This window comes from Bombyx mori, chromosome 4, assembly GCF_030269925.1.
Source record: "Bombyx mori chromosome 4, ASM3026992v2".
Classification (NCBI taxonomy): Eukaryota; Metazoa; Arthropoda; class Insecta; order Lepidoptera; family Bombycidae; genus Bombyx; species Bombyx mori.
Window position 1 is genome coordinate 6,032,031 of NC_085110.1, and position 25,518 is coordinate 6,057,548.

The 25,518-nt window shown below is 36.6% G+C and overlaps 2 protein-coding genes across 3 annotated transcripts; one reads left to right on the top strand and one right to left on the bottom strand.

Moving 5' to 3' along the window:
* Positions 1-484: 484 nt before the first annotated feature.
* LOC101744997 (NHL repeat-containing protein 2) lies at positions 485-16,165 on the bottom strand. Of its 2 annotated transcripts, none has more exons than XM_004929170.5 (11): positions 15,455-16,165; positions 14,781-14,947; positions 10,812-10,971; positions 10,270-10,448; positions 9,662-9,809; positions 9,322-9,489; positions 7,839-8,006; positions 6,673-6,792; positions 4,516-4,620; positions 2,577-2,686; positions 485-1,464 (listed from the first exon to the last, which is right to left on the bottom strand). In XM_004929170.5, the coding sequence occupies exons 1-11, from the start codon at positions 15,609-15,611 to the stop codon at positions 661-663; spliced, it is 2,286 nt and encodes a 761-aa protein (XP_004929227.1). In that variant the 5' UTR covers positions 15,612-16,165; the 3' UTR covers positions 485-660. The 2 variants fall into 2 exon arrangements, with proteins under 2 accessions (XP_004929227.1, XP_012548475.1); XM_012693021.4 differs by having other exon boundaries at positions 14,781-14,956; positions 15,455-15,799.
* A 1,213-nt stretch (positions 16,166-17,378) lies between these two features.
* On the top strand, positions 17,379-25,362 carry LOC101745143 (cysteine protease ATG4B). Its single transcript, XM_038010752.2, has 9 exons — positions 17,379-17,686; positions 18,591-18,786; positions 19,000-19,146; positions 19,381-19,460; positions 19,965-20,110; positions 21,222-21,356; positions 22,227-22,325; positions 23,266-23,431; positions 23,708-25,362. The coding sequence occupies exons 1-9, from the start codon at positions 17,563-17,565 to the stop codon at positions 23,764-23,766; spliced, it is 1,152 nt and encodes a 383-aa protein (XP_037866680.1). The 5' UTR covers positions 17,379-17,562; the 3' UTR covers positions 23,767-25,362.
* The last annotated feature ends 156 nt before the right edge of the window (positions 25,363-25,518 follow it).

Below are 25,518 nucleotides of genomic sequence, written 5' to 3' on the forward strand. Positions count from 1 at the left end.
ATCGGAAACGCGACCCACTGAGAAGATCCGGCGAGAAACTCAGTGGGCAATCATTGCGGTAGCAATGCTGCAAACGGTTCACAACATTAATGACGTGTAAGGAGTGAACACTACAAACGAACCCACAACTCTTTATTGGTTTGAATGCTGCCGACATGGAAATTTGATTTAAAAAATAAACTTCGTGGCAGAAAATTAAAGTAAATCGTGACAAATTAATGACGATGGTGGAAGCTGACGATACTCAATCTACCCCTGAAATCATTAATTTTAAAATCATGCTTTTTTTTTGGGCAAAATTGTTGCTACTGAGCGCCTTTATATTTATAAATGTAAATTTGCCCCATATTTTATGATATGATATTATAGAAAATTATATTAAAAATGATATTTTCTGCCTACCTTGCAATCCGAAAGTTAACTAACTGCGTAGTAAGGCCTCCTTGTATTTTTTGCTGATGTGAATTAAAAAAACTAAAAAAAGTACTTAAAAAACAGTTTTATTGAACAAACCATACTTGGGAGTATTCGTTAAATTACATTAGTATTATAATATTTATTTATTGCAAATGTAACGTTTTACACAGGTAACTTTCGGTGATTGTGTGAAATTAAAATAATCTTCAAAGGGTACATACAAAAAATCAGTCACTCATTTATTTAAGAGGCAGTTTTATCAGTTCTACTGTCACGATTGACGGGATTCACTTTACATGTGATCTTGTACGACTCGATCATTTTGACGGAATCACGAACCAAAATCGTGGACCGTATCGTGAACGTGTGAGAGAAACAGACCGACGCGTCGCACAATGACGTATGGAAACTGAGGTACAAGCGATAATGAGTCTTATCTGTTCTCTGCTTTAGTTTCATATCGACTCGGCCGGGGAGCTTCGAGCCTTTGTTGGAGCAGCCGACGAAATCGAAGTCGTCGAGCGTCACGTCCTTATTGTTGCTGTCTCGGACGCAGATTTGCCAATTCTGCGGCGCCCCAGGTGTGAACTTAACATTCTTTATATCAACGTCCAAGCTGACATTGAAATATATGATTAAGCTGCCACATTTCCTGTTCACGAAGAGATCGCTTTTGTACAGTATCAAGTTCTCCGGCTCCGTGAACTTGGGCTCGGCGAGGCGCACCTTCAGGTCTTGACAAACGTTCTTAACTAGATTAACGATTCTAACGCTGTGATTGTTCGTGTCGGCCACGTATAGATATTTCCCGTCGGGACTGATCGATATACCGGAGGGTTCGTTGAATTGCGCCGGCTCCGTCGTTTCGATCTTGGTCGGGTTCAGTGACGTCACCTTCTGCAGGCCGATGTCTACTTTCTTGATTTTGTGATTGTACGTATCGGCCACGTACAGAACTTTGGAGGTCTCGCAATAAGCGACGGCCAGCGGATGCTGAAACTTGGCGTCTACTCCTATCTCGTCGACGTCACCGAAAGCAAACAGATTCTGAAAACGATAAACGTGTATATGTGTTTACTGGTGGTAGGACCTCTTGTGAGTCCGCGCGGGTGGGTACCACCGCCCTGCCTATTTCTGCCGTGAAGCAGTAATGCGTTTCGGTTTGAAGGCTGGGGCAGCCGTTGTAATTATACTGAGATCTTAGAACTTATATCTCAAGGTGGGTGGCGCATTTACGTTGTAGATGTCTATGGGCTCCAGTAACCACTTAACACCAGGTGGGCTGTGAGCTAGTTCACTTATCTGAGCAATAAAAAAAAAAAGTGTATGTATATGTATGTGTATGTATTTGTAACTTAATACAAATTTCATTGCACCTACCACTATTTACTGTACACTACCTTTGGTTGACTGGTAGAGGATGCCTTAGGCATTAAGTCCGCCAATGTAAATTTTACATGAAGTGTAATAAATAAATAAACAGTCAACACCGATTGTATTCATTATGCTACCTTTAAACACATAATATTCCGTTTAAATCGGATATCAACTTGACCTTAACAAATACTCGACATTGGAAGCATTAAATAGGGTAACCATGATTTCAATAAGTACATTTTTAATTGAAAGAATTCCATCATAGATACCACTACACGTCCTATTATAGTTTGAAGTTATTTTAATCAATTCGATTCAATCTATATATACAGAAAAACGAATAAATAAAACATTTGGCCTATTGTAAAGACCAAAATCCCGTAAAAAAAAAGTGTGTGTGTCCGCTCCGACGCACGACTGGAGTTTACTGGATATAAAAAATTAAACGAAACAATACGAGAAATAGTTCTATATTACGACAACACGATACACTACAGATTATTAACAAATTAACGAGACACAAAACAAACGACTAACAAATATATGAAAATACAATAATGAGAGAAACGCGCGATCAGTACGAGGCTTTGTGGCGGACTGCCGGCGCAGCAGCCCGGCGTCACCTGCGATAACGCATTTCGTGTGACATGCGCAATCAGGCGCATAACGCATTTCGTGTGACATGCTAGTACGATTTTGGTCCCCATAATTTTCATACCCCGGGCCTATATATGTAAATCGATTCTAAAGGAGTAAACTCCAAAAAAAAAACGTATACTCACCAGGGGATTACGGTCCCCGCCGCACAACGTGGACACCTGACCAGTATTTAATGCAAGTCGTCTTATTGAGGAGCTCTCCGAATCCGCTATGAACATTTCCGGATTTGAACCTGTGAACGATTACAACTACATAATTATATACACCAATAATCAATGAAGCTGAAAATTCCAAATCTCTGCAATTTGTGGTTACACGATACTGTTGATACGATATTCAACTACATACTATACGTACCCGTGCGAACTCACAAGACGTCCTACCACCAGTACCATTAATGTATTGTACTTCAAAAATGCTTTATTAAACACGAAAACACACCATTTTCAGGGTTTAAGAACTGACGTTGTATAGTAAATTATTTGTTTACATTTCATTATACGCAACACGCCCGGGTTGGGCATACGGGCAGGGCATATGGTTAGAGGTGGATGGAGCAAAATTGTGACACGATGGTATCCTAGAGAAAGCAAAAGGAAAAAAGGTAGACCGCAAAAAAGATGGGATAAGACAAGTGGCAGGCGTCACATGGAACAGAGTGGCTCAAGAAAGACATGAGTGGAAAAGATTGGAGGAGGCCTTTGTCGATTGGCAAACAGATCTCCAGAAAATAAGAAAAAATCGAATAATAGGCTAGATTAAGGTTTAAATAAAATTTAAGTTTTCTATATAATATTATATTTAGTCATATAATTGTTATATGGATCTGAATAAAAGGCTATATTATTATTATTATTATTATTATACGCAATACAATCACGATAATTACGCAGCTTTTAAACGATTACGTTTGTCCGTGAGTTTGCTACACACTTACGAATTAATTTACTACTACTGAGATTCTAGACAGGGTCAAATTCGTTTCTCATACGAGCGATCGATGTCGAGTCGTCGATACGATTTTTTTCCAAGTTTGAGAAACATCGTATTCCGCGCTTAGGAAGGAAAAAAGGTAAGGTATTATGCGTGACAGTGATCAGATGCTACCGCTAGTGATGGGGAATGTAGGTGTTCCTACTCGTCATGATAATCGCCTTATCGTTGCCGCCGCTGACTACTCCCCGAATCCTGATCATGCAGGAGCCAGTCACCGTCGACGCCCTAGACACGTCCTTACGGATCCATCAGATCCAATAACCTTTGCATTAGATGCCTTCAGCTCTAATACTAGGGGCAGGCATAGGGACCCCGGTAACCGTACTCGTCGAACTCGACAAAGAGGTCGACGTGCAACCTAACCCATGCATCAGCCCGCTGAGTTTCTCGCCGGATCTTCTCAGCGGGTCGCGATTCCGATCCGGTAGTAGATTCATTCGCGAAACAATTGCTCTTGAGTTGTTAGGTCTCCTTCGGAGGCGCTCGGGCAGTTGTTAGCAAATCCCACCCCTCTTGGCTGAGCCTTTGCTCGCCCACCTGTCCTGGTGAAACTGGAAAGGCCTTCGGGCCACCAGTAAACTTTCAATCATAAAAAAAAAAAAAAAAAAGTGTTCCTACTATATTCCTGTTCATATTATTTATTAATTTACAACTACTCAATTATTAATATTATATGTATTATATTTGTTTACGTATTCTATAACACATTTCCTTTGTTGCGATCTGTTGCTCGTACCTATGTTTAATATTGCTCTTGGATTTCCTACCGCTTTATCTGTGCCTACTGTTCTCCGTACTTTCTCCTTCTAAAATCCTTCTTTAAATGTGGCTTGTGGAGAGTACTTAACGATAGGCAGCGGTTTGGCTCTGCCCCTGGCATTGCTGAAGGGCCGTATGCCCGTTTGCCTAAACGATCAATATAAAAAAATAAAAAAAAATACTGTATAAATAGGAAATAAACTCTCCATCCTATTACGGACTCCTTATTGTCTCGCCCGGCATTGGTGACCCTACAAGCGACCTCTAAAGAGAAATAAACTGGGTTGCCAGTACAGCGGTACGCACCGTTCCTGATGGTGAGTCCCCCAGGCTGCGCGAAGGCCGCCGTGTTGGGGTAGGCGCTGTTCCGCGCCGCCTCCGCGCCCGACCCCGCTATGCACGCGCACGTACCTGGACACGACGGGGGAAATTTAAAAACAAGTATAGGGGGGTGGGGGGGTAAGTACCTAAGCCAATGGTCTTGAGAGACCCACCTCAAGCACCGGTCACCGTCCTCGCAGAACCCGTTGCTTGCGACGAAGGGCTCGACGAGTAAATTAACCCACAGAGACAGCCCACTGAGTTTCTCATCGGATCTTCTCAGTGGGTCTCCGTTTCCGATCCGGTGGTAGATTCTGCGAAGCACTGCTCTTGCTAGGGTTCGTGTTAGCAACGTCGTCAGGATTGAGCCCCGTGAGCTCACCTACACGTCAAGGGGAAAGTGAAATAGCCTCTCAAGGCTATCAGCATAGGTAGGAACACAAAAAATGAGAGAACATTTCAGCGTAGCCTTAACTAGTAGGTGAGCTCACGGGACTCAAATCTGACAACGTTGCTAACACTGGCCCTAGCAAGAGCAGTGCTACACAGAATCTACTAGCGGATCGGAAACACCCACTCACTGAGAAGATTCGACGAGAAACTCAGCAGGCTCGGGGCGCTGCCGACATTAGTGATATTTCTTAATGCGTTTAGGTGTCTAAAGGATGAGACAGCCTTTATAAAACACAAACAAGACTTCGACCTCATGAGTAAGGACAGTGTATTTGTATGAAGGCAAATATACCAGTACAAAGTTTCAAATGCTCTAGCAGTATATGGCAACAATAGATTTGTGGTGGGTAGCCATCATGCAACACAAGACATTTGCGACGACACGACTGTTTACTATTCTAGTAGAAATAAGTCCCTAATCGCGAAGAAGCTTCAGAGCGCAGCCCTAGCCCTAGGACAGTGGTTCCGAAAATGGCGCATAGACATCAACCCAGCGAAAAGTACTGCGGTGCTATTTCAGAGGGGAAGCTCCACACGGATTTCCTCCCGGATTAGGAGGAGGAATCTCACACCCCCGATTACTCTCTTTAGTCAATCCATACCCTGGGCCAGGAAGGTCAAGTACCTGGGCGTTACCCTGGATGCATCGATGACATTCCGCCCGCATATAAAATCAGTCCGTGACCGTGCCGCGTTTATTCTCGGTAGACTCTACCCCATGATCTGTAAGCGGAGTAAAATGTCCCTTCGGAACAAGGTGACACTTTACAAAACTTGCATAAGGCCCGTCATGACTTACGCGAGTGTGGTGTTCGCTCACGCGGCCCGCACACACATAGACACCCTCCAATCCCTACAATCCCGCTTTTGCAGGTTAGCTGTCGGGGCTCCGTGGTTCGTGAGGAACGTTGACCTACACGACGACCTGGGCCTCGAATCAATTCGGAAATACATGAAGTCAGCGTCGGAACGGTACTTCGATAAGGCTATACGTCATGATAATCGCCTTATCGTTGCCGCCGCTGACTACTCCCCGAATCCTGATCATGCAGGAGCCAGTCACCGTCGACGCCCTAGACACGTCCTTACGGATCCATCAGATCCAATAACCTTTGCATTAGATGCCTTCAGCTCTAATACTAGGGGCAGGCTTAGGGACCCCGGTAACCGTACTCGTCGAACTCGACAAAGAGGTCGACGTGCAACCTAACCCATGCATCAGCCCGCTGAGTTTCTCGCCGGATCTTCTCAGCGGGTCGCGATTCCGATCCGGTAGTAGATTCATTCGCGAAACAATTGCTCTTGAGTTGTTAGGTCTCCTTCGGAGGCGCTCGGGCAGTTGTTAGCAAATCCCACCCCTCTTGGCTGAGCCTTTGCTCGCCCACCTGTCCTGGTGAAACTGGAAAGGCCTTCGGGCCACCAGTAATCTTTCAATCATAAAAAAAAAAAAAAAACAAGACATTTGATAGATACCTGAATCTCGATTTCAAGATAAGCTTGCATATATACAAGTTCCGAACAACAACATTCGGACCACCGATCGAAGGTCTACCGAGAAATTACAGTCGCTTGATAGAAGATCTTTCCTTTCGTCGTAAGCTTCCACAGATTATAGTTGAATGAATTTTAATTATCTGCCAATAGTCAAGAAAAAAATCCTTAAAAAACACGCGTATCTATAAGTCTCACCTTCAGTATACGTTTTGTATTTCCACCAAATGGTAGTGTCCAGGAACAGCGCCCAGATCTGATGGGAGCCGGCGCAAGCTATCACGAGTACGCGTCGCTTTTCATCCTTCTTCTCTTTATCTAAAATACAAACAAATATACAGAGTTTAAAAACCTTTTTATTTTTAATTTAGTGGCTCAGAGGCCTTTCTAACTTAAAAAAAAATGATAAGAGTTTAAAAATCAAAAAACGCTATAAGAGCTCTATCCTAATCACGATAATTCGGTTCTTAATATGTGTTAAAGTTTTCATGTTACAATAGTAGTACGACTTGAAGTTTTTCAAATACTTTTTATATTCACGTTTGCTATTACATATTTTGTTGAGACGGTGGTCCATTCGCTCGGACTCACTCGCTCACGTCGAGGCACAGGGATTCACGAATACAACAATTTCCCTTAGATTATAAAAATATCTCTAGCTCGCGACTATCGGGCTGTTGAGTTGCCATACAATTCCGAAGTATTATGGTTTTTTTTTTATTGCCCTTGTAGGCAGACGAGCATACGGTCCACATGATGATGAGTGGTTACCGTCGCCCATGGACTTCAGCAATGCCAGGAGCAGAGACAAGCCGCTGCCTACCGCTAAATTGTGTAAGGTTAATTGTGGAAGGTCTCCTACTCTAGTCTACTGCGGCTGAAAATCATCTAAGACCATCAATTATTATTTAGTCACCTATCCCTAATAGATAGTTTCGCAGCAATCATTCGTAAACGAACCGCTTCCCTGATTGGCCGCGTGCGGGTCAGTCGCAAAAGCTACCTGCGGCTATTCGCCTCGTGGATGCATCTGGACTGCCCAAATAATGCAACCCTGGACAGGCGTGCATGTTGAGCATTTTGGATCCAAACCAACCTTTAGGTTAAGGTAGTTTTGACATTCATTTTTTTTTTTTTTTATTTATTCCGAAGTTGTAGTTATTGTTAATGAATGTAATATGGATGCAAAATCTGTAAATAAAATAAATAAAATAAACTAAACTAAATCGGATAATCAACGCGCATACTGCATGAACAAAAACTCACATTGTTCATTTTTAAATTGAGCCGATTTATTTGAGCAATTCTTCAGTACATCACAATCAGTATTTTTAGTTAAAACTGATTTTAAGAGCACATCTTACCGGTAGCCTCTGGTTTGTTGCTTTTGTCGTTTCTGTCGGCGTCTGCGGGTTGTCCCGGGGGTCGGGGCGGCGGGAGGAGAGGTCGCACCGACATGTCGAGGTCCGGGGTGCTGTACAGGACCACGTCCCACGGCGACGATAGCGGTTGCATTCCGAGACATTTACCTCCTAAATAGTTCGTAAATATACGTTTAAGTAGTTCTCTAAGCGAGAGAGAGAGAAAGAGAGAGAGAAATAAACAATATATGTAGTTAAAATTAAAATACCATAACTTATTTTTGATTTCAGCCTTTATGTCTCAACGTGGATGAGATTTATATTCTGACATTTATGGGCACTAACAAGCTCTGCAAAATAGCGATGAGACATTGTACTTGCATAATTGAATACCAGGGCTACTAAGTACGAGTACGGAAAAATACCAGGGTCAAAAATCAGGTTTTAAAAATACTTGAATGTATTTGTTGGTATCAATGATTTTTGAGTATTAATATTTTATGAATGCATATTTACGCAATTATGCTCCTAATTTTGTTTCAGTTATGTTAGCTTATTTGATTGACGAGTTCCCGACCCGATCGGATGGCATGTGCTTTAAATTTTCGTTTCATGCATTGGGATTTCATCGGAAATACTCGGGCTCGGCGACCCACTCCTTGCGCGTCAAGTGCGTCAACGCGCTGAGCCCCGTACGCGACGCCGCGGTGTTCAAATTTGAAAATACTTGCATAGGAATTCAATCCGTATCCCATGACAAATAAGGAGCAAAATCGTATAAATAAAAAAAATCTTTGAACTTCAAAGTATTTTGGATTCACAAATTCGATTGTGTTTTTTATTCCTAATATGAATCATTTTCCTATGCAGTATTTTCAGGTGCAGTATTTTCGTGTAAATCAAATGTTATCATAGGGCTTTAAATGTAAAAATACATCAAAACTGTATTGCCTGTTCTCTTATACTGGCAAAGTTACCCCGTTCTCAATATAATATTGGCCCACAATTTTTTTGTCAATTTTGTGAGATTTTCACTCTATGCTCATGAAGAATCATTTAAATTTCAATAGTAAACGTTTAAAACCCACGGAAAATCCATAGTTTTTATTAATATCCAGGAATTTTACAGGAGTGTTTTAAAGCTTTATAGCATGTGATATTTTAATATTAATAATCATCTTTGCGACATTTCTTTTGTATTTTGTACCAGTTACATTATCTGTCTTTTAAAGTAAGATAAAATTATGTATTAACTTTGTTAATAGTAGTCAAAACATAGGTAAACTAAAAAAAAAAACTAAAGCTAAACTACATATTTTTTTGACAGTATTTATTAGAAAAATACTGGTGATAGATACCAAATGATTCCGCATATTAACTCAATTTCGAATATTTTTGGAAATTGTACAATTTTAATGCGAAAAGACGATAATATGTGAAAAACATGTTAATTTTGCCCGATTCATATTCAGTGAATTGGACTGACCTAGGTCTCCATGCGCGCTCTGCTGTCCCGTCCCGGCCAGCAGCTCCACGGTACCGTCGTCAAGGTGTATGGCTCGCAGCGCGTGATTGTTGGTGTCACAGACTGCTAGCACTGTACTTGACAGCCAGCACAGACCCTGGGGCGTATTGAATTGGGCTTCGGCAAACTCTGTATGAACAAGAATTCAGGTCAGAAATTCCTACCCTTATAACAGAATGTATGCTATATACCAAAGGAAAGGATACAGCTGTAATCGCTAATCAATATAGAGATCTACCTACTTATTGAACTTAATTAGACTAATACACTGCACTCTGTCGGCTTCACATCAAATACATACTTCCATCTTTAAATCCGGGTTTTGGTCCTCCAATGATACGTAAGACGATTCCAGAACAGTCCGTCAACAGAACACGGTGGTGGCCCGTATCAGCAATAGCTAGGAATGGTTCTTCTGATCTACCTTTGTAGAATGTATTCAGCGCCAGCTATGAGGAATGAAAAGATCATTTTCATGTGACATGTCAATGTTTAGCTACACTAATATTTTTCTAAGGATTTTATTATTATTTTATTATTGATTTATTGATTATTTTTATACTAAGCAATAGTACTAAGTAATAAATCAATACTTATAATTGTTTAACACATATTTTGATATGAATGTTTGTTTTCCTTTTTACCAATAATTATAGCTTACTAGCTGTACCTGTCCACTTCGCTGGGCATTTAAAATTAACATTATTATTTCTCATCCCCACAAAGATTCTCATCATGATCATGGTGTAAGGAGTCCAACACTCATATAAATATTAGCCTATCCATTAAGTACATGTATTTTCTACATGTATAACAAGTTTCAAGTCAAAAGGATGTATGGTTCAGTAGTTATAACAGAACATCCATAAAAACCACTGCAGATTTATTTATATATTAGTATAGATTTACCTTACTGGGAAATGAGAGAACATCATCTTCTTTAGATTTGGTTTGGTTTGAAATTGCAATGGGCAATGCAGCATTTGATATCCGTGATGAAAAATGTTTTAATGTTGCATCAACAAACATCACCAGCTCATCTTTATGACCTTCTCCAGTAAAGACAAATAATGGTTTGCAACCGAGACCTGGAAGTTTATGTACTTACAACTGTCTACTTTATTATTAGTTTTCACATTAAAAAGTAGTGATTTAGTTTTTTAATTAGTTTTCTCGAAGGTTAATAGTTCTTATGTGAATTTATTCTCTAAATATAATTATTTTGAAAATATGCACTAGAAAGTATGTGGTGGCTGTGTCGCTAACATTAGTGATGTTCATGAGCCTCAGTAGCCTCTACCGTCAGCCGTTTCATACAATTTTCTGCCTATTAAATAAAAGGCTAGAACTATGTATTATAATTCAGAATAATAACAAATTAAGAGTGAAAATGTGTCATGAAAATTTATGTTAAGCCATCTGATTTATTATTACTATTTATTAATATTTACCAAGTATAAGTATAGTGGGCCAACACTTAATACCAAGAGCTTCCCAAACAGAACTCTCAGCATCATTCACAACGGGATGCTGAATGTTGTACCGTTGAACAGCAGCTGCAACCTTACTGTAGTCTTTTTCATTTAGGAATTTAGCTGAATGTACACCAATCTTTAAAATAATAACAAATACTATACTGCCATTGATGCAGTACACAAAAACATCTACATCTACCTTAAAAATACATTCCACTGGAGGATGAAGACCAGAGTAGTTATCAGAGAAAGGTTACTTAAAATTAGATGAGCTATACATACTTGAAATAGCACTACATTATATCAGAATTATGGTAAGTACTCAGTATAATTACAACGGCTGCCCTACCCTTGAAACCAAAACGCATTACTGCTTCACGGCAGAAATAGGCAGGGTGGTGGTACCTACCTGTGCGGACTCACAAGAGGTCCTACCACCAGTAATTACGCAAATTATAATTTTGCGGGTTTCACTTTTATTACACGATGTTATTCCTTCAAATCAAATCAAATCAAATCAAAAAAGTTTTATTCAACATAAATGAAAGTACATACTTGTTGAACGTCAAAAGAATTACCGCCAATTCACAAGATTTAGCCTCCGTCCTGAGAAGAATTGGCAAGAAACTCAGCGGGCATGTTTTTTTAAATTTTTTTTTTTTTTTTTAAATATTCATATTACAATAAGTAATTATAACAACAATTTTACAATATTGAAATTCCCGGAGCGAGCAACTCATTCCCACTTTGTGCAATCTTCTAGATAATCATTGACTTTATAGTAAGCTTTATTGCACAGATGTTCTTTAATAGTTTTCTTAAACCTATGTATATGTAGGTTCTGAACATCTTGTGGGATTTTGTTGTACAGGCGCACAGACAAACACCCGAATGAATTTCGTATCTTATGTAACCTACTCATCGGCACAACAAGCTTGTGTTTGTTCCTAGTATTTTTATTATGTATGTCCGACATCTTAGGAAACTCCTCAATATGTTTACGAACATACATCAAATTTTCAAAGATGTACTGGGATGGCATAGTGAGAACTTTAATTTCTTTAAATTTTTCCCTCAGGGATTCCCTTGAGTGCATGTTATAAATAGCACGTATAGCTCTTTTCTGCAGAATAAATATCATTTCTACATCGGCCGCATTGCCCCATAGCAAAATGCCATAGGACATGACACTGTGGAAGTAACTAAAGTAAACTAAAAGAGCCGTGTCCGCATTTGTTAACATTCTAATTTTTTTTACTGCGTATGCTGCAGAGCTAAGCTTACTCGCCAATTTATGAATATGAGGTCCCCACTGCAGTTTGGAGTCCACTGTTATACCAAGAAATACGGTTGACTCAACAAGCTCCAATGATTCCTCAGAAACAATTACATTACTATCTACTTGTCTCACGTTTAAAGATGATTTAATACATTTTAAAGTAAATTTAATACATTTCGTTTTCTTACTATTCAATAATAGGTTATTGATACGGAACCAATGAACCACACACGAAATCGCATCATTCACTTCGTCATAGACTTGTAATTGTCGTTTAATTTTAAATAATAAAGATGTATCATCTGCGAATAATACGACCTCGTGTCGGGACTCAATAAAACTAGGCAAATCGTTTATATATATTAGAAATAAAAAAGGACCCAAAATGGAACCCTGAGGTACACCCATTTTCAACGTGGTGCCTGAAGATCTATTTCCTTTCACATCTACTGTTTGTATCCTTCCTGATAAATAGGAAGTAATAAGTTCCAATGCACCATCCCTAATACCATAGTGATGTAGTGTCCTCACCAATGTTTCATGTTCAACACAGTCAAATGCTTTGGATAAGTCACAGAAAATTCCAAGACAATCATGCGATTCCTCCCAAGATTGAAATATATTTTTGATTAGATAAGCACCTGCATCAGTTGTAGAGCGACCCCTTGTAAACCCGAATTGTTTATTATGAAGCAGGTTATTTGAATTGAAATGTTCTAAAAGTTGTGTCAAAATAATTTTTTCAAAGATTTTACTCAACGTAGGGAGTACTGAAATAGGTATATAGTTAGAGGGGTCATCAGTACTACCAGATTTAAAAAGAGGAATCACTTTACTATGTTTCATTAAGTCAGGAAATACACCACACTTAATACAATCATTAAAAATACTAACAAGATGAGAAGCAATAATGTCTATTACAGACTTCAAAACCTTTACTGATATTCCCCACAAGTCAGCTGTATTTTTTACATTAAGGCTATTAAAACTTTTTATTATATTGTTTGAATTAATTTTCTTAAATTTAAAAATTTCATTGCATTTCTTGACATGGTTATGCAATAATATTTCAGCTGCTGTGGGGGATGAATTTAGAGATGTGGTAGTTGAAACTGGAATGTCAGAGAAAAACTTTTCAAAAGCATTAGCCACATCTTCATGACTAGTTACCAATTTATCGTCTATTTTTAACGAGAATTCTTGATGGCTATTTCTGGCTTTTCCACTTTCTCTACCAATGATGTTCCAAGTCATCTTTATCTTGTCAGGGGCATTTTTGATTAAATCACTTAAATGTAAAGATTTTGCCGCTAAACAAACTTTTCTAAATAGTTTGGAATAGTTCCTGACATATTGATGAAATGTTTCATCATTATTATAAGCTTTTTCAGAGTACAGATCATACAATTTTTTTCTACTTTTGTACACTCCGGTGGTGGCCCACTCGCTGAACACCGTTTTGTTTTTTAATGTTACAGTTTTAGGAATAAATACATCAGTAAAGACCATATTAATTCTCTCAAACATATTCTGGTATGATAAATTTGGGTTTTTGTTATAAATAATTTCTGAATGTTCTTGCTTAATATTATTTCTAAACTTCTCAATTCGTTTTTTATTAATAGGAACAATCACAAGAGTATTTTTATCTTTAGAATTCATAATAGATTCAAAAGACACAAATTGTCCACTATGGTCTGATGTTAATTGATTAATAATTTTTTTGTTAATCGGTGTTACATTTGTAAATATGTTATCTAAACATGTTGCCGATGTGGTCGTTGTCCTAGTAGGCTCTAGAAATAAGTTTGGGAGGTTATATGACTTTAACAATGTTCTGAATCTAATAGTGGTATTTGTGTTTTCTAAAAGATTGATATTATAATCACCACATACAAAAATTTGTTTATTAGAGACAGAAAGCTTTAGCAATACATTTTCCAAAATATTTTCAAAAGAATCATATAACGCATCAGGAGGTCTGTACACACTTACAACAATGAATCGCTCAAGCTCTACACAGGCCATTTCAATAATCCGTTCCACAGAGAGGCTCACAATGTCTCTACGTTCCTTACATTTATAATCTTTATTAACAATGATCAGTGAGCCACCTCGTATAGTTTTCTCTCTGCAGAAGGAACTCACAACCTGGTGATTTTTAAAATTACAATTTAATTCATATTTTTTAAGCCAATGTTCAGTTACACATAGAACATTGACTTTATTAAAATCTAGGAACAAATCAATTTCAAGTTCTTTACCCATCAAACCTTGTAAGTTCTGATGCACCAGGTTGATCACAGTTGTTTTCAAAGAAACATTATTGGTTGATGGGTACCTTCACCGTGGAAGTCAATCGTGAACATTTGTTGAGTACGTAATTCATTAGAAAAATTGGTACCCGCCCGGCATTCGAACACAGGTGCATAGCTCAACACGTATGCACCGGACGTCTTATCCCTTAGGCCACGACGACTTCATCGTCTGGACTGGTTATCATTCTTCATTATATCAACTTGGCAAAATTCATATTATGGTCTGTGGCCTCCAGTATCCACTTGATACCAGTAAGAAGCTTCAAACTTGCTGCAAGTGTAATCAAGTAACAAATGCCATAAAAAAACTTTGTTTATGGAAAATATTTTGGTAAAATAATTACTTACTACAACAAGTCCATTTTCAACTGTATACAGTTTTTCTAAATGTGCCAGGTCGGGTAGAACATGATAACAGTTTATACAACAATAAGTCCAGAAGTCCAACACTACCACCTTATTGAGGCAATGCTGCGACAGAATTATTGGTTCTGAAACATTGATCCACTCTAAACCTGAAACATCTGTGCTATTTAGACATAAAAAAAAAAAAAAATTCAGTTTTGTAAACAAATGAAAGAATTTTGATTGATCCACTCTAAACCTGAAAAATTTGTGCTATTTTGACATCCAAAAAAAAAAAAAATTATTCGGTTTTGTAAACAAATGAAAGAATTTTGATAAACATCATATTGTTTAAACAATTTCAGTCTTAAAAACCTTTTGACTATTTTCAATCAATTTAATAGTTTGAAAATATAAATGTTCTATTATTGTTAGATAGAACTGGGTTGCTCTATGACTAAACCAATATTATAGATATGTTTGAAGTCTGTTTGTATGGAAAAGTTAATATACTTCCGCTAAGAAAAACTGCATTCACTGGGATGTGTAATGTATTTTAATGATTACGATTTTAATGAATTAATCATGACTACCTGAGTATATTTTTTGGATTATATAGTTTATATTGTTAGTCGTTTATATTGTTTAAATATTGCAGTAACAATTTCAGTTCTTACTCTTTTTGAAGTCTTCGACTGGTGCCACGCACGGCCATACTTTCTTGATATGGTTATTTATTAGAGTGTCACGTTCAGCTTCGTTGTTTGCACTACTTAGAGCTTCAGTGAGATCCATACATGATTGAGCTACAAAGTCTAAGGGGCTGTGCTCCATTGTATTGTTTGAAGATACAAATAAATATCTATCTTAGAAGTTGTAAATACTACTTAAACTAGAAACTTTCATTGAAAAGCCTTTATTTTTTTAATGAAAAATTTGTAAGCGTCTTTACGTATTTTCCATTTAAAATAATGTAATACAATAACATTCAAGCACCTTTCTATTCAAATTTTTTTAAAATGGATTTTATGACCTGGTAACCAAGACTTTTAGGTCATGTCTTATTTTAATTTTAATTCATTATTTTTATGAAAAATGATAATATGGAGAGAAATGAAATGAAATGATTAATTTGAGACATTAATCGACTGGGACGAAATAAAATGAAATGAGATGATATGGGATGAAATATAATGAAAGACTTTTACAGTGGACTTTTTGGAGGATCCCGAGAAGTTACGTCCAGCGGTTTTGTTTCATTTTTCCACATTTGTACACTTTCACAGATATTAAACAGTCAATAAACTACCGTTATTACACATTTAAACCTGAAGAAACACTAAATAGACAAAATAAAACAAATCACACAACTTCACTCTTCGCGTTCCCGCCAAAAAGTTTTAATTAAGCTTTCAAAATAGGGATTGTCCATAGATTACATACATGTGGACCTGTTGCTGCACCTGCTGTGAACCACTGTGAACATGAAAACACATTAAAAGTGTCACTTTTTAAACTTGTCCCTTAATCAAGATGGTACTCCTTAGTTCTATACTCCATGTTTAATATGCAGTGAAAGTAGAGCTTTTTAGTTTTAGTTTTATAGCTTGGTACAGTGGAGCATAGGTTTTCGCGAAACCGTTGGAGTGGTGACCACCACCATAAGAGTGATGATTTTGCCAGAAAGATATCGATCTGTAAAGCTAGTCGAATTGAAGTCTGAATAATTGATTCATGAGCAAATCGAGGGCAAAAAGATCTACCTATAAACTCCTCTACATATTCTATGAATGTCTACTTTTTATTGCGTAGATGGGAGAAAAGCTCACAGCATGGTGTTTAATGGTTGCCGGAGCGTAAAGATATCATAATATAAATACCACCACCCACTTTGGAGATGATCGAAGGTTCAATTATAATTTATAGCGCCTAAACAGGCACGTTCCATTTTCTCTTCTGTCACATACTCTTCGAACCAGAAAGTACAACTGCTTCTTATCAATTAAATATTATATTACGTGTCTCCATCTATAAATAGCAGTTGGCGATTGAAGTACGCTGGTATATTATACCGAGAGTGAAGTTTATTGAGAGGAGAACATTGGAGCTTACGAAACCCACGAGAAGAAATGCATGGTGCTATTCTGGGCCGAAATCACGCAGCCAAACACATTAAATGTGTCTGAAATTAATTAATTTTTTTTTTTTTTGGGTAATCGCATTTTTATTAAAAAGAAAACTTTAATTTCGATTCACAATTCGGGAAAATGAAACAAAGCCGCTGGACGTAGCTTCTAGGGATCCTCCAACAAGTCCAATGAAAAAATCTCAGTAAATGACCACCATTTTACTGGGATTATATTTCATCCCACATCATCTCGCCTCATTTCATTTAATTTCATCCCAGTTGATTAATGTCTTAAATTAATCATCTTCATTTCATTTCACTGCTCAATATCATTTTTCATAAAATTATGAATATAAATTAAAATGAGATATGAATTAAAGGTCTTAGGTACCAGGTCATAAAATCCCTTAAAAAAAATCAGCTCAATAAGTGTATTACATGGAGTTAATAAGTTAGAATAGTAACTCTATGGTGTATTATCTATGCATCAGCTGAAGTCTGCTGAACATAGATTATACACTTAATATATTTCTGCTGAACAAATGAAGTCACGTTGTTGTTTTCGTGTTGTTTATTTTATTCTAAAAGTAGTAAATACTATACATTGACGTTGTAGATGAAACAATAAATCTTTTCGTAAAAAAACTATGATTTAAAATGGATGCTGTATTTGATATGTGTTATCTATCGGGAGCGGATGGTAATAATGTTGAACCTAACGATATTCCTAAAACAAAGGAAAGTATCTGGGTACTGGGGAAAAAATACAGTGCTATACAAGGTATGATTTAAATTAGAATTTACCGAATATACAAATAAAATTGATACACTACGTAACTGAAGAAATTTATCTATTTTTGTTGAGTATTGACGTTCAATTGCGTCTAAGAATCGTCCACAATACTTGTTCACAAAACTTTTTAATTGTAGGCTTAAAAACTCAGAGCAAAGCTAACTTATTTAAAGTTACATAAACAACGTATTCAGTCTCTAATTTGAATTTGAGACATGAAGTAAATCACTATACATTACCTTGATTAGAACTATTTAATTTTTTTTAATGATTTTATGAATTGTGTGTCAGAATGAAAATAAATATGCTAAACTTTCCTTTATGGTCCATCGATTTGAAAGTTCAGATTTTAATTCTGTACGTAATACTCTTAAATAGAAAGCTTTTTGTAAAATTTCAAGTTATGAAAACTCATGGCTTATGAGATATATTTTTTTAGTTTCTATAAAAAAAAGTATTCGTCAAGGTAGACGTCAAAGTTGACATTTTACGTTCCATTCACAGTAGATGTGTATCTTATTCCAATTCATATCATGTTTTTTATCTAAATATATTTTATTGTTTTAATATATTCCCATATTACATTTGGTGCAATTAATGTGCATAGTGATTGTTGCTGTAGTATGCAATTATATTGTATTTTTACACAAAATTAACTAATTTTTGTTTACACTATGGAAAGGAATGTGAAATGATGCACTTTTTTATAAGATCTTTATATCTGTCTGTAATAAAATATATTTTTTTATTAGATTAAATATAACATTAATAAAATTACTTTTTTCTTGGACATCCTCGTCAGCAACATTGCACTCCCTTTTGTCCTTCAATACTACATTTTTCCACATTTAATTAGATTAAATAAAATTAAACAGAAAATAAATGTTCACAGATTTGGATCGTATTAGAAGAGATATCACATCAATAATATGGTGTACGTACAGAAAAGGCTTTGTACCAATTGGTGATGAAGGTTTGACTTCTGATAAAGGATGGGGCTGTATGTTACGATGTGGACAGATGGTATTAGGTGTTGCTCTTGTCAGAGTACACTTATCTGTTGACTGGGTATGGTCACCAGAAACAAGGTAATTGTATTTAAATGATTGCAAAATAGTTAATTTTCATAATACTTCTTTATCAATTAGTATCTTGTTGAATTCTTGCAATTTCTTTTAATAAATGGAGTTAATTTTTCTAATGTTGTGTACCTTTATGTAGCTAATGGTGAAAGGTCTCTATTTCACTTTATATTATTATTGAATAAATTATAAAAAATGTGAAGATATAAAATTTTACAGGGATCCAACTTATTTAAAGATCATACAAAGGTTTGAAGAAAGGAAACAAGCACCTTATTCTATCCATCAAGTGGCATTGATGGGTGCCTCTGAAGGAAAAGAAGTTGGCCAGTGGTTTGGACCTAATACAATCGCTCAAGTTTTAAAGTGAGTATAGTATTCCAAAATTAAAGGTGAGATATGAAAAATCTCGAATTCTTTAGGTGTGAAAGGTTAAGAGGTGATATAAAGGAAATTTAGCACTGAATTGTTTTTTCCCAATACTTTGTTTGCTCTGTGTTTATGGAATATATTTGTAAATATAAAAAAAAATACTAATGAAGTACAACAATAAAATTAATTTTTATCAAATACATTACACATTAATTGGTATGTTTTCAGAAAACTGACTGTGTATGACAAGTGGAGTTCATTAGCAATTCATGTTGCTTTAGATAATACTGTTGTCAAGGAAGATATCTGTAAGCATTATGGACAATTTGTTTATTTTCCAAATAATTTGTAGTTTAATTGTTAATTAATTAATTATATAGCTATCATAACTCTAGGATAGGAGATTTAGATGTATAACAATTACACTGAGTTTGAATTGATACAGTATTACTTTGTAGAGGAAATTTGACAGGATGGCCAAACTCACTCTTAAGAGCTGCAACTACTTGATAAAAGAATTAAGGTTTTCTGTTTGTTAAAAAAATATATATTTTATATTTTTTATTGTTGCTATTGATTAGTGTTATCAATAGTTTTATTTATTTATTTATTTAGTAGCAAGTTTTTTTACTTCAAAATGTGAATAACAAACGGGAAATGTAGTAAGTACATTAGAACTAGAATGTTGAGGTGTAAAAGATTTTAGCCAAATTTCCACAATTGGGCGAACACTATTTGTCATTAATATCTTTTGATTTAAAATTGTATAATACCTACATTCTGTCTTTGTAATCTGTTCGTTTTTGTTACAGTGCAACAATGTTTAGTTAACAATGATAGAGGTGACACTTCTTCAGCGCCTGACGGTGTGGTGTCAGACTGGATGCCTCTATTGTTAATAGTTCCACTGCGGCTCGGACTTAGCGAAATTAATCCTGTCTACGTAAATGGATTAAAGGTGTGGTTTTCAGAGCACTATTCCTTACTACTAATACTAGTGGTAGGACGTCTTGTGAATCCACACGGGTAGGTATCACCACCCTTCCTATTTCTGCCGTGAAGCAGTAATGCGTTCAGTTTGAAGGGTGGGGCAGCTGTTGTACTGTTAAAACTGAGACCTTAGAACTCACGTCTCAAGGTGGGTGGAGACGTTTATGTTGTAGATGTTGGCGTCCAAAATGCTGGGAGTCCTCAACAGAGCGAAGCGGTACTTCACGCCTGGACAAAGACTTTTGCTTTATAAAGCACAAGTCCGGCCTCGCGTGGAGTACTGCTCCCATCTCTGGGCCGGGGCTCCCAAATACCAGCTTCTTCCATTTGACTCCATACAGAGGAGGGCCGTTCGGATTGTCGATAATCCCATTCTCTCGGATCGTTTGGAGCCTCTGGGTCTGCGGAGGGACTTCGGTTCCCTCTGTATTTTGTACCGTATGTTCCATGGGGAGTGCTCTGAGGAATTGTTCGAGATGATACCAGCATCTCGTTTTTACCATCGCACCGCCCGCCACCGGAGTAGAGTTCATCCATACTACCTGGAGCCACTGCGGTCATCCACAGTGCGTTTCCAGAGATCTTTTTTGCCACGTACCATCCGGCTATGGAATGAGCTCCCCTCCACGGTGTTTCCCGAGCGCTATGACATGTCCTTCTTCAAACGAGGCTTATGGAGAGTATTAAGCGGTAGGCAGCGGCTTGGCTCTGCCCCTGGCATTGCTGAAGTCCATGGGCGACGGTAACCACTCACCATCAGGTGGGCCGCATGCCCGTCTGCCTACAAAGGCAATAAAAAAAAAAAAAAAAAAAAAAAAAAAAAAAAAAAAAAAAAAAAAAAAAAAAAAAGATGTCTATGAATTCCGGTAACCATTTAACCGGGACTTTTTCACTTAACTAAATCTTTTTTCTAAATTAAAAAAAAAAACTTTTGAGTAGTAAAAACAAATTTACATTTGCATTAGAAAGTGTACTCATTTAAATTTTATTATTATATCACATGTAACATATATTTATAACAGTAAAAAAATCAGGAAATGTTCTTATAAAGATTAAAATAAATGCATATCTTTCCCTAGATGTGCTTTCAATGTCCGCAATCGATTGGAGTCATAGGAGGCAAACCAAATCAAGCTCTGTACCTGATTGGTTGTGTTGAAGATGAAGTTATTTATTTAGATCCCCATACAACTCAACGGTCTGGATTAGTTGAGGTAATGACTTAATAATCATTCATACAAATTTACACTTGTTCTTTGTTATCCCATCCTCAGATATATTTTTTAAATAAACTACTAGAAATGTATTACTTGCCTTTACTTCATCATCATTATCCTGCCCTTCTCCCAGTCACCTAGGGTCGGCGCAACATGTTTGCTCCTTCCATACTCTTCTATCATATACCATTTTTTCGCTCACTCCCCTCCTACCCATATCGTCTTTCACACAATCCATCCATTTCTTCTTAGGTCTACCTCTTCCTCTAAATCCTTCCACATTCATAGTCAACACTCTCTTAACAACCTCATTTTCATTTCGTCTCATCACATGTCCATACCATCCCAAACGCGCACTCCTCAGCTTCTCTGTCACAGGTGCCACTTTCAGACTTCCTCTAACGTACTTTGCTTTTACTTGTGTATGTAAATTTTGATTGGCTATCAATCATGAGCCCTCATGAACACATGTCTCTTAGCTTTCATCAAAACTGAGATTAGCAGCCAAAGCTCAGACATTCGCATGAGTGGCAACCTATGTATGCAGTCCCACTTTCCAGATTATAAATTACTTATATACTTAATTTAATGTACTGAAACATGTTTTCGTAGTAAAGAAATGTATTTTCTTTATTGGATAAGCCCATCTGGTGCTATTTGTATTTTTGTGCCTATAGACATCACAACGTGAATGTCACCAACCCCCCTATAACATGTGGTCGAGGTCTCAATGTGGCGCCATCTAAGCGAGTTTCAGATTCCCTGCCTGAGTGAAGTCTGTTGGCCGTGTCCGATGACCACCAGTTTAAAAAGATTTTACCGTTAATTATTTTAAGTACATAGATAAAAAATATTTAATCTTTTTAGAGTAAGATTACTGACGATCAAAAGGAAATGGACTGTACATATCATTGTAAATATGCATCTCGAATACCTATCCTCTCCATGGATCCTTCAGTGGCGGTGGTAAGTGATAATTTTTTTAAATACCAATTCGACTAGTACCAAATTAAGCTATTGATTGCGTTGCAACGTAGGGTTACATTACATTAACTAACAGGAGAATATCGGGCTATCATAATTTGAATGCGCCACTTGAGAAGGCGGCACGACATGAGAACCCTCTTGTCGTGGCCGCTGGAAACTACATACCCGATCCTGTAAACCGAATGGTAAACCGTCGACGTCGCCCAAAGCACGTCATTACGGATCCTCCTGATTAATTAACGGTGCTTTTAGGCACCACAAGCACCGGTTACCGTCCGCGTCGAACCCGTCGCGACGAAAGACTCGACGAGCGAATTAATCCATAGACACAGCCCACTGAGTTTCTCGCCGGATCTTCGCAGTGGGTCGCGTTTCCGATCCGGTGGTAGATTCTGTGAAGCACTCTTGCTAGGGTCAGTGTTAGCATCACTCCGGTTTGAGCCCCGTGAGCTCACCTACTAGTTAAGTTTACGCTGATATATAGCTTCTCAAGGCTATCAGCTTAGGTAGGAAAAAAAAAATTGAAGTGTACTTTCCCTGGTGGTTAAGAGGTACTTGTACCTATGGCGATGTTCAGATTTCGGGCCGGTTATTCGAAACAAGACAGCGGTTTAGCTGTGCCCCTGGCTTTCCTGATATCCATGAGCGACGGTAACCGCTCACCATTAAGTAGTCTGCATGATCGTTTGCCCTAATGGACATTAAAAAAAATGTACATACAAGATAATAATATATCGTTTCCTGTTTGATAATGTCATTGCAGTACAACTGAGACATGCGTCAGAACGACGGCATTACTGTTGTGTATGATTTCCAATTAAAGCAATTAAAAGAAAATAAGTTTAAGTATGTTCTATCAACTTACCAAGCTAACACTACAATAAATAATTAAAGTTTTTTTTTCGATGTATTTTTTTAGTGTTTCCTTTGTCGTACTAGAGGTGATTTTTATGAGCTGTGTGAAACTATAGAACAGGAGTTTATGAAAGAAAGCCAACCATTGTTCGAAATATGCGAGAAACGACCGTCGCATTGGGGACCGAACACAACCGACATTGACTTTCAAAGCACTTCACTCTTTACGGGTAAACTCGGATTTGTTCTTGTTTATTTATTCTTAAACCAGCGACCTGCCGTCGCTTCGCTTCGGAAACTGTAATTTATTATTGCTTTCTTCACTATTTAATGGATGTTATTATACATATAAACCTTCCTCTTCAATCACTCTTATCTATTAAAAAAACCGCATCAAAATTCGTTACGTAGTTTTAAAGATTTAAGCATACATAGGGACAGAGAAAGCGACTTTGTTTTATACTATGTAGTGATTGTTGTTGCTAAATTTGTACTTGTTGTTCCAGAGTTTGAAGACGTGGACAGACAGTTTGACGACTCGGATGAAGAATTCGAAATTCTTTGAAAAACGCAGATAATGTGGCCTTATTGTGTAATTTGAACATTACGAAAGAGTATTTACTAAGACAAAAGACATTTTTACGAACCTTGTCAGAGGTTCGCTTTTTTTTTTTGTAATCACTAAACTAACAATTCAACGAACTATAAGCAGATTATTTTTCTGATAAACGTGGTAGGCTCTTTCATTGAATAATCTTTTTGCTATTAATTGTCGGCTGATTATGTATAGAACCAAATCATCATTTGAGTCTTCTGATTTTAATTAACTCACATAACATCTGGTTTCGTGTAACTCCTAAACCAGAGGTGGGTTTTTTTATATATTTGTATTATTTATTATTAATAATTATTATTATTTACTTCTGCATAAATCTGTATTAAGAGTTAAATAATATGGCTGCTGTTTTGTTCCTATTCAGGACACGACGTCACCTTGAGCTTAAAATTGTTAGACCGAGGTCTTGTCCTGTTCGTCGGTAAGGAAAGAGATACAATTCTATAAACAAGGGTCATTTAAAATATGAAACTTGCATTGTTAAATTATATTGTCCTGGAACGGGTAGATACAATATTTGAAATGCTATATCATTTAAAATTTATTATAATTTATTTGTTGACAACTAATAGAAATTCTTATTAGTTTTATCTTTAGAGTTTACAACTCACACCAAATTTGGAGAATTTTTGGTTCAACCCGGTAATTCCTAAATCGAGTATAAAACATATTTTTTTTTGGAGGTTATGAAGAGTCTACTCCTATAACCTCTACGTATGATCTATCAGGGTAAATGCAAAAAGTTTGCAACTAATTACCCTGTAATTGTTATGCAATATCGAGACATGGTATTTATTATAGTTTATTCAGGCACTCTTACGTTTGTAATTGATACGGTTATTTAAACTATTAATTTGTTCATTGCAATTTTAATTCGCACTGTGTGTCGTTATTTCAATATTAACATAATGAGAATGCCAAAACTGTTGAGTGATTTAGCACGATGGATTTTTGATAGAATAATTGTAAACTTTGTAACGTTATTTTATATTTACGAAGACGACAGCACTATATTAAAGTAAGTACTAGAGTATATTATAAAATCGTAGTACGCGTATTTTCTTAGTGCCGAGTGCATAAGCTGTTGTTGGATAGTTTGCAGTGCCTTTAAACGCAACAGTGACTTGTAATTTAGATAAAATTATAACATTCCTAATTTCGGAATCGTAGTTATATTATGGTTTATTTTATTTTTTTAGGTATGTCTAGTCAATAATAAGCATCTGATATTATTATAACTCGGATCTTCTCTTTTATTTGTTACATACGTCGCTTTGCTGCATTGTGTCTCCCATGATTTGTAATTTTAGTTAATTATTAGATAAAAGAAATTGCCGTTCATTTTATTTAATTACATCTTACAATGTTTGTTTTACATATTTATGTGTCGCATTATTTTATTTCTAAAGTTTTACTCGGCAGTGTAAAAATGTAGATATTTAAATAATGGAGAAAATGAGTCAAATGTACTATAACATTTTTGTATAACTTAGATAACTGCCAAAGACCTGAATATTTTTGTATTAAAGGGAAATAATATTTTAACTGTGTTTTATTTACATGATACCTGTTAATGATTATTTATTTTGTAATAAAACAAGTCTAAAATTACCACATTCATTTATCGAAAATTATTTTCTTTTATTTGGTAGGTACGATTTTATTTGGTAGATACGAGGTAGACTGAATATGAGTTTCAAA

Bases quoted from the DNA above. Each gene is read 5' to 3' on its own strand.
- LOC101744997 (XM_012693021.4), bottom strand. From the start codon at position 15,611: ATGGAGCACAGCCCCTTAGACTTTGTAGCTCAATCATGTATGGATCTC. The intron at 10,449-10,811 runs GTAAATATTAAT...ATAAACTTCCAG, and splicing joins GCCCACTATACTTATACTTG to GTCTCGGTTGCAAACCATTA. The intron at 2,687-4,515 runs GTGCGTACCGCT...AATCGTTCACAG, and splicing joins GGGACTCACCATCAGGAACG to GTTCAAATCCGGAAATGTTC.
- LOC101745143 (XM_038010752.2), top strand. From the start codon at position 17,563: ATGGATGCTGTATTTGATATGTGTTATCTATCGGGAGCGGATGGTAAT. The intron at 18,787-18,999 runs GTAATTGTATTT...AAAATTTTACAG, and splicing joins GTATGGTCACCAGAAACAAG to GGATCCAACTTATTTAAAGA. The intron at 22,326-23,265 runs GTAAGTGATAAT...GTATTTTTTTAG, and splicing joins TGGATCCTTCAGTGGCGGTG to TGTTTCCTTTGTCGTACTAG.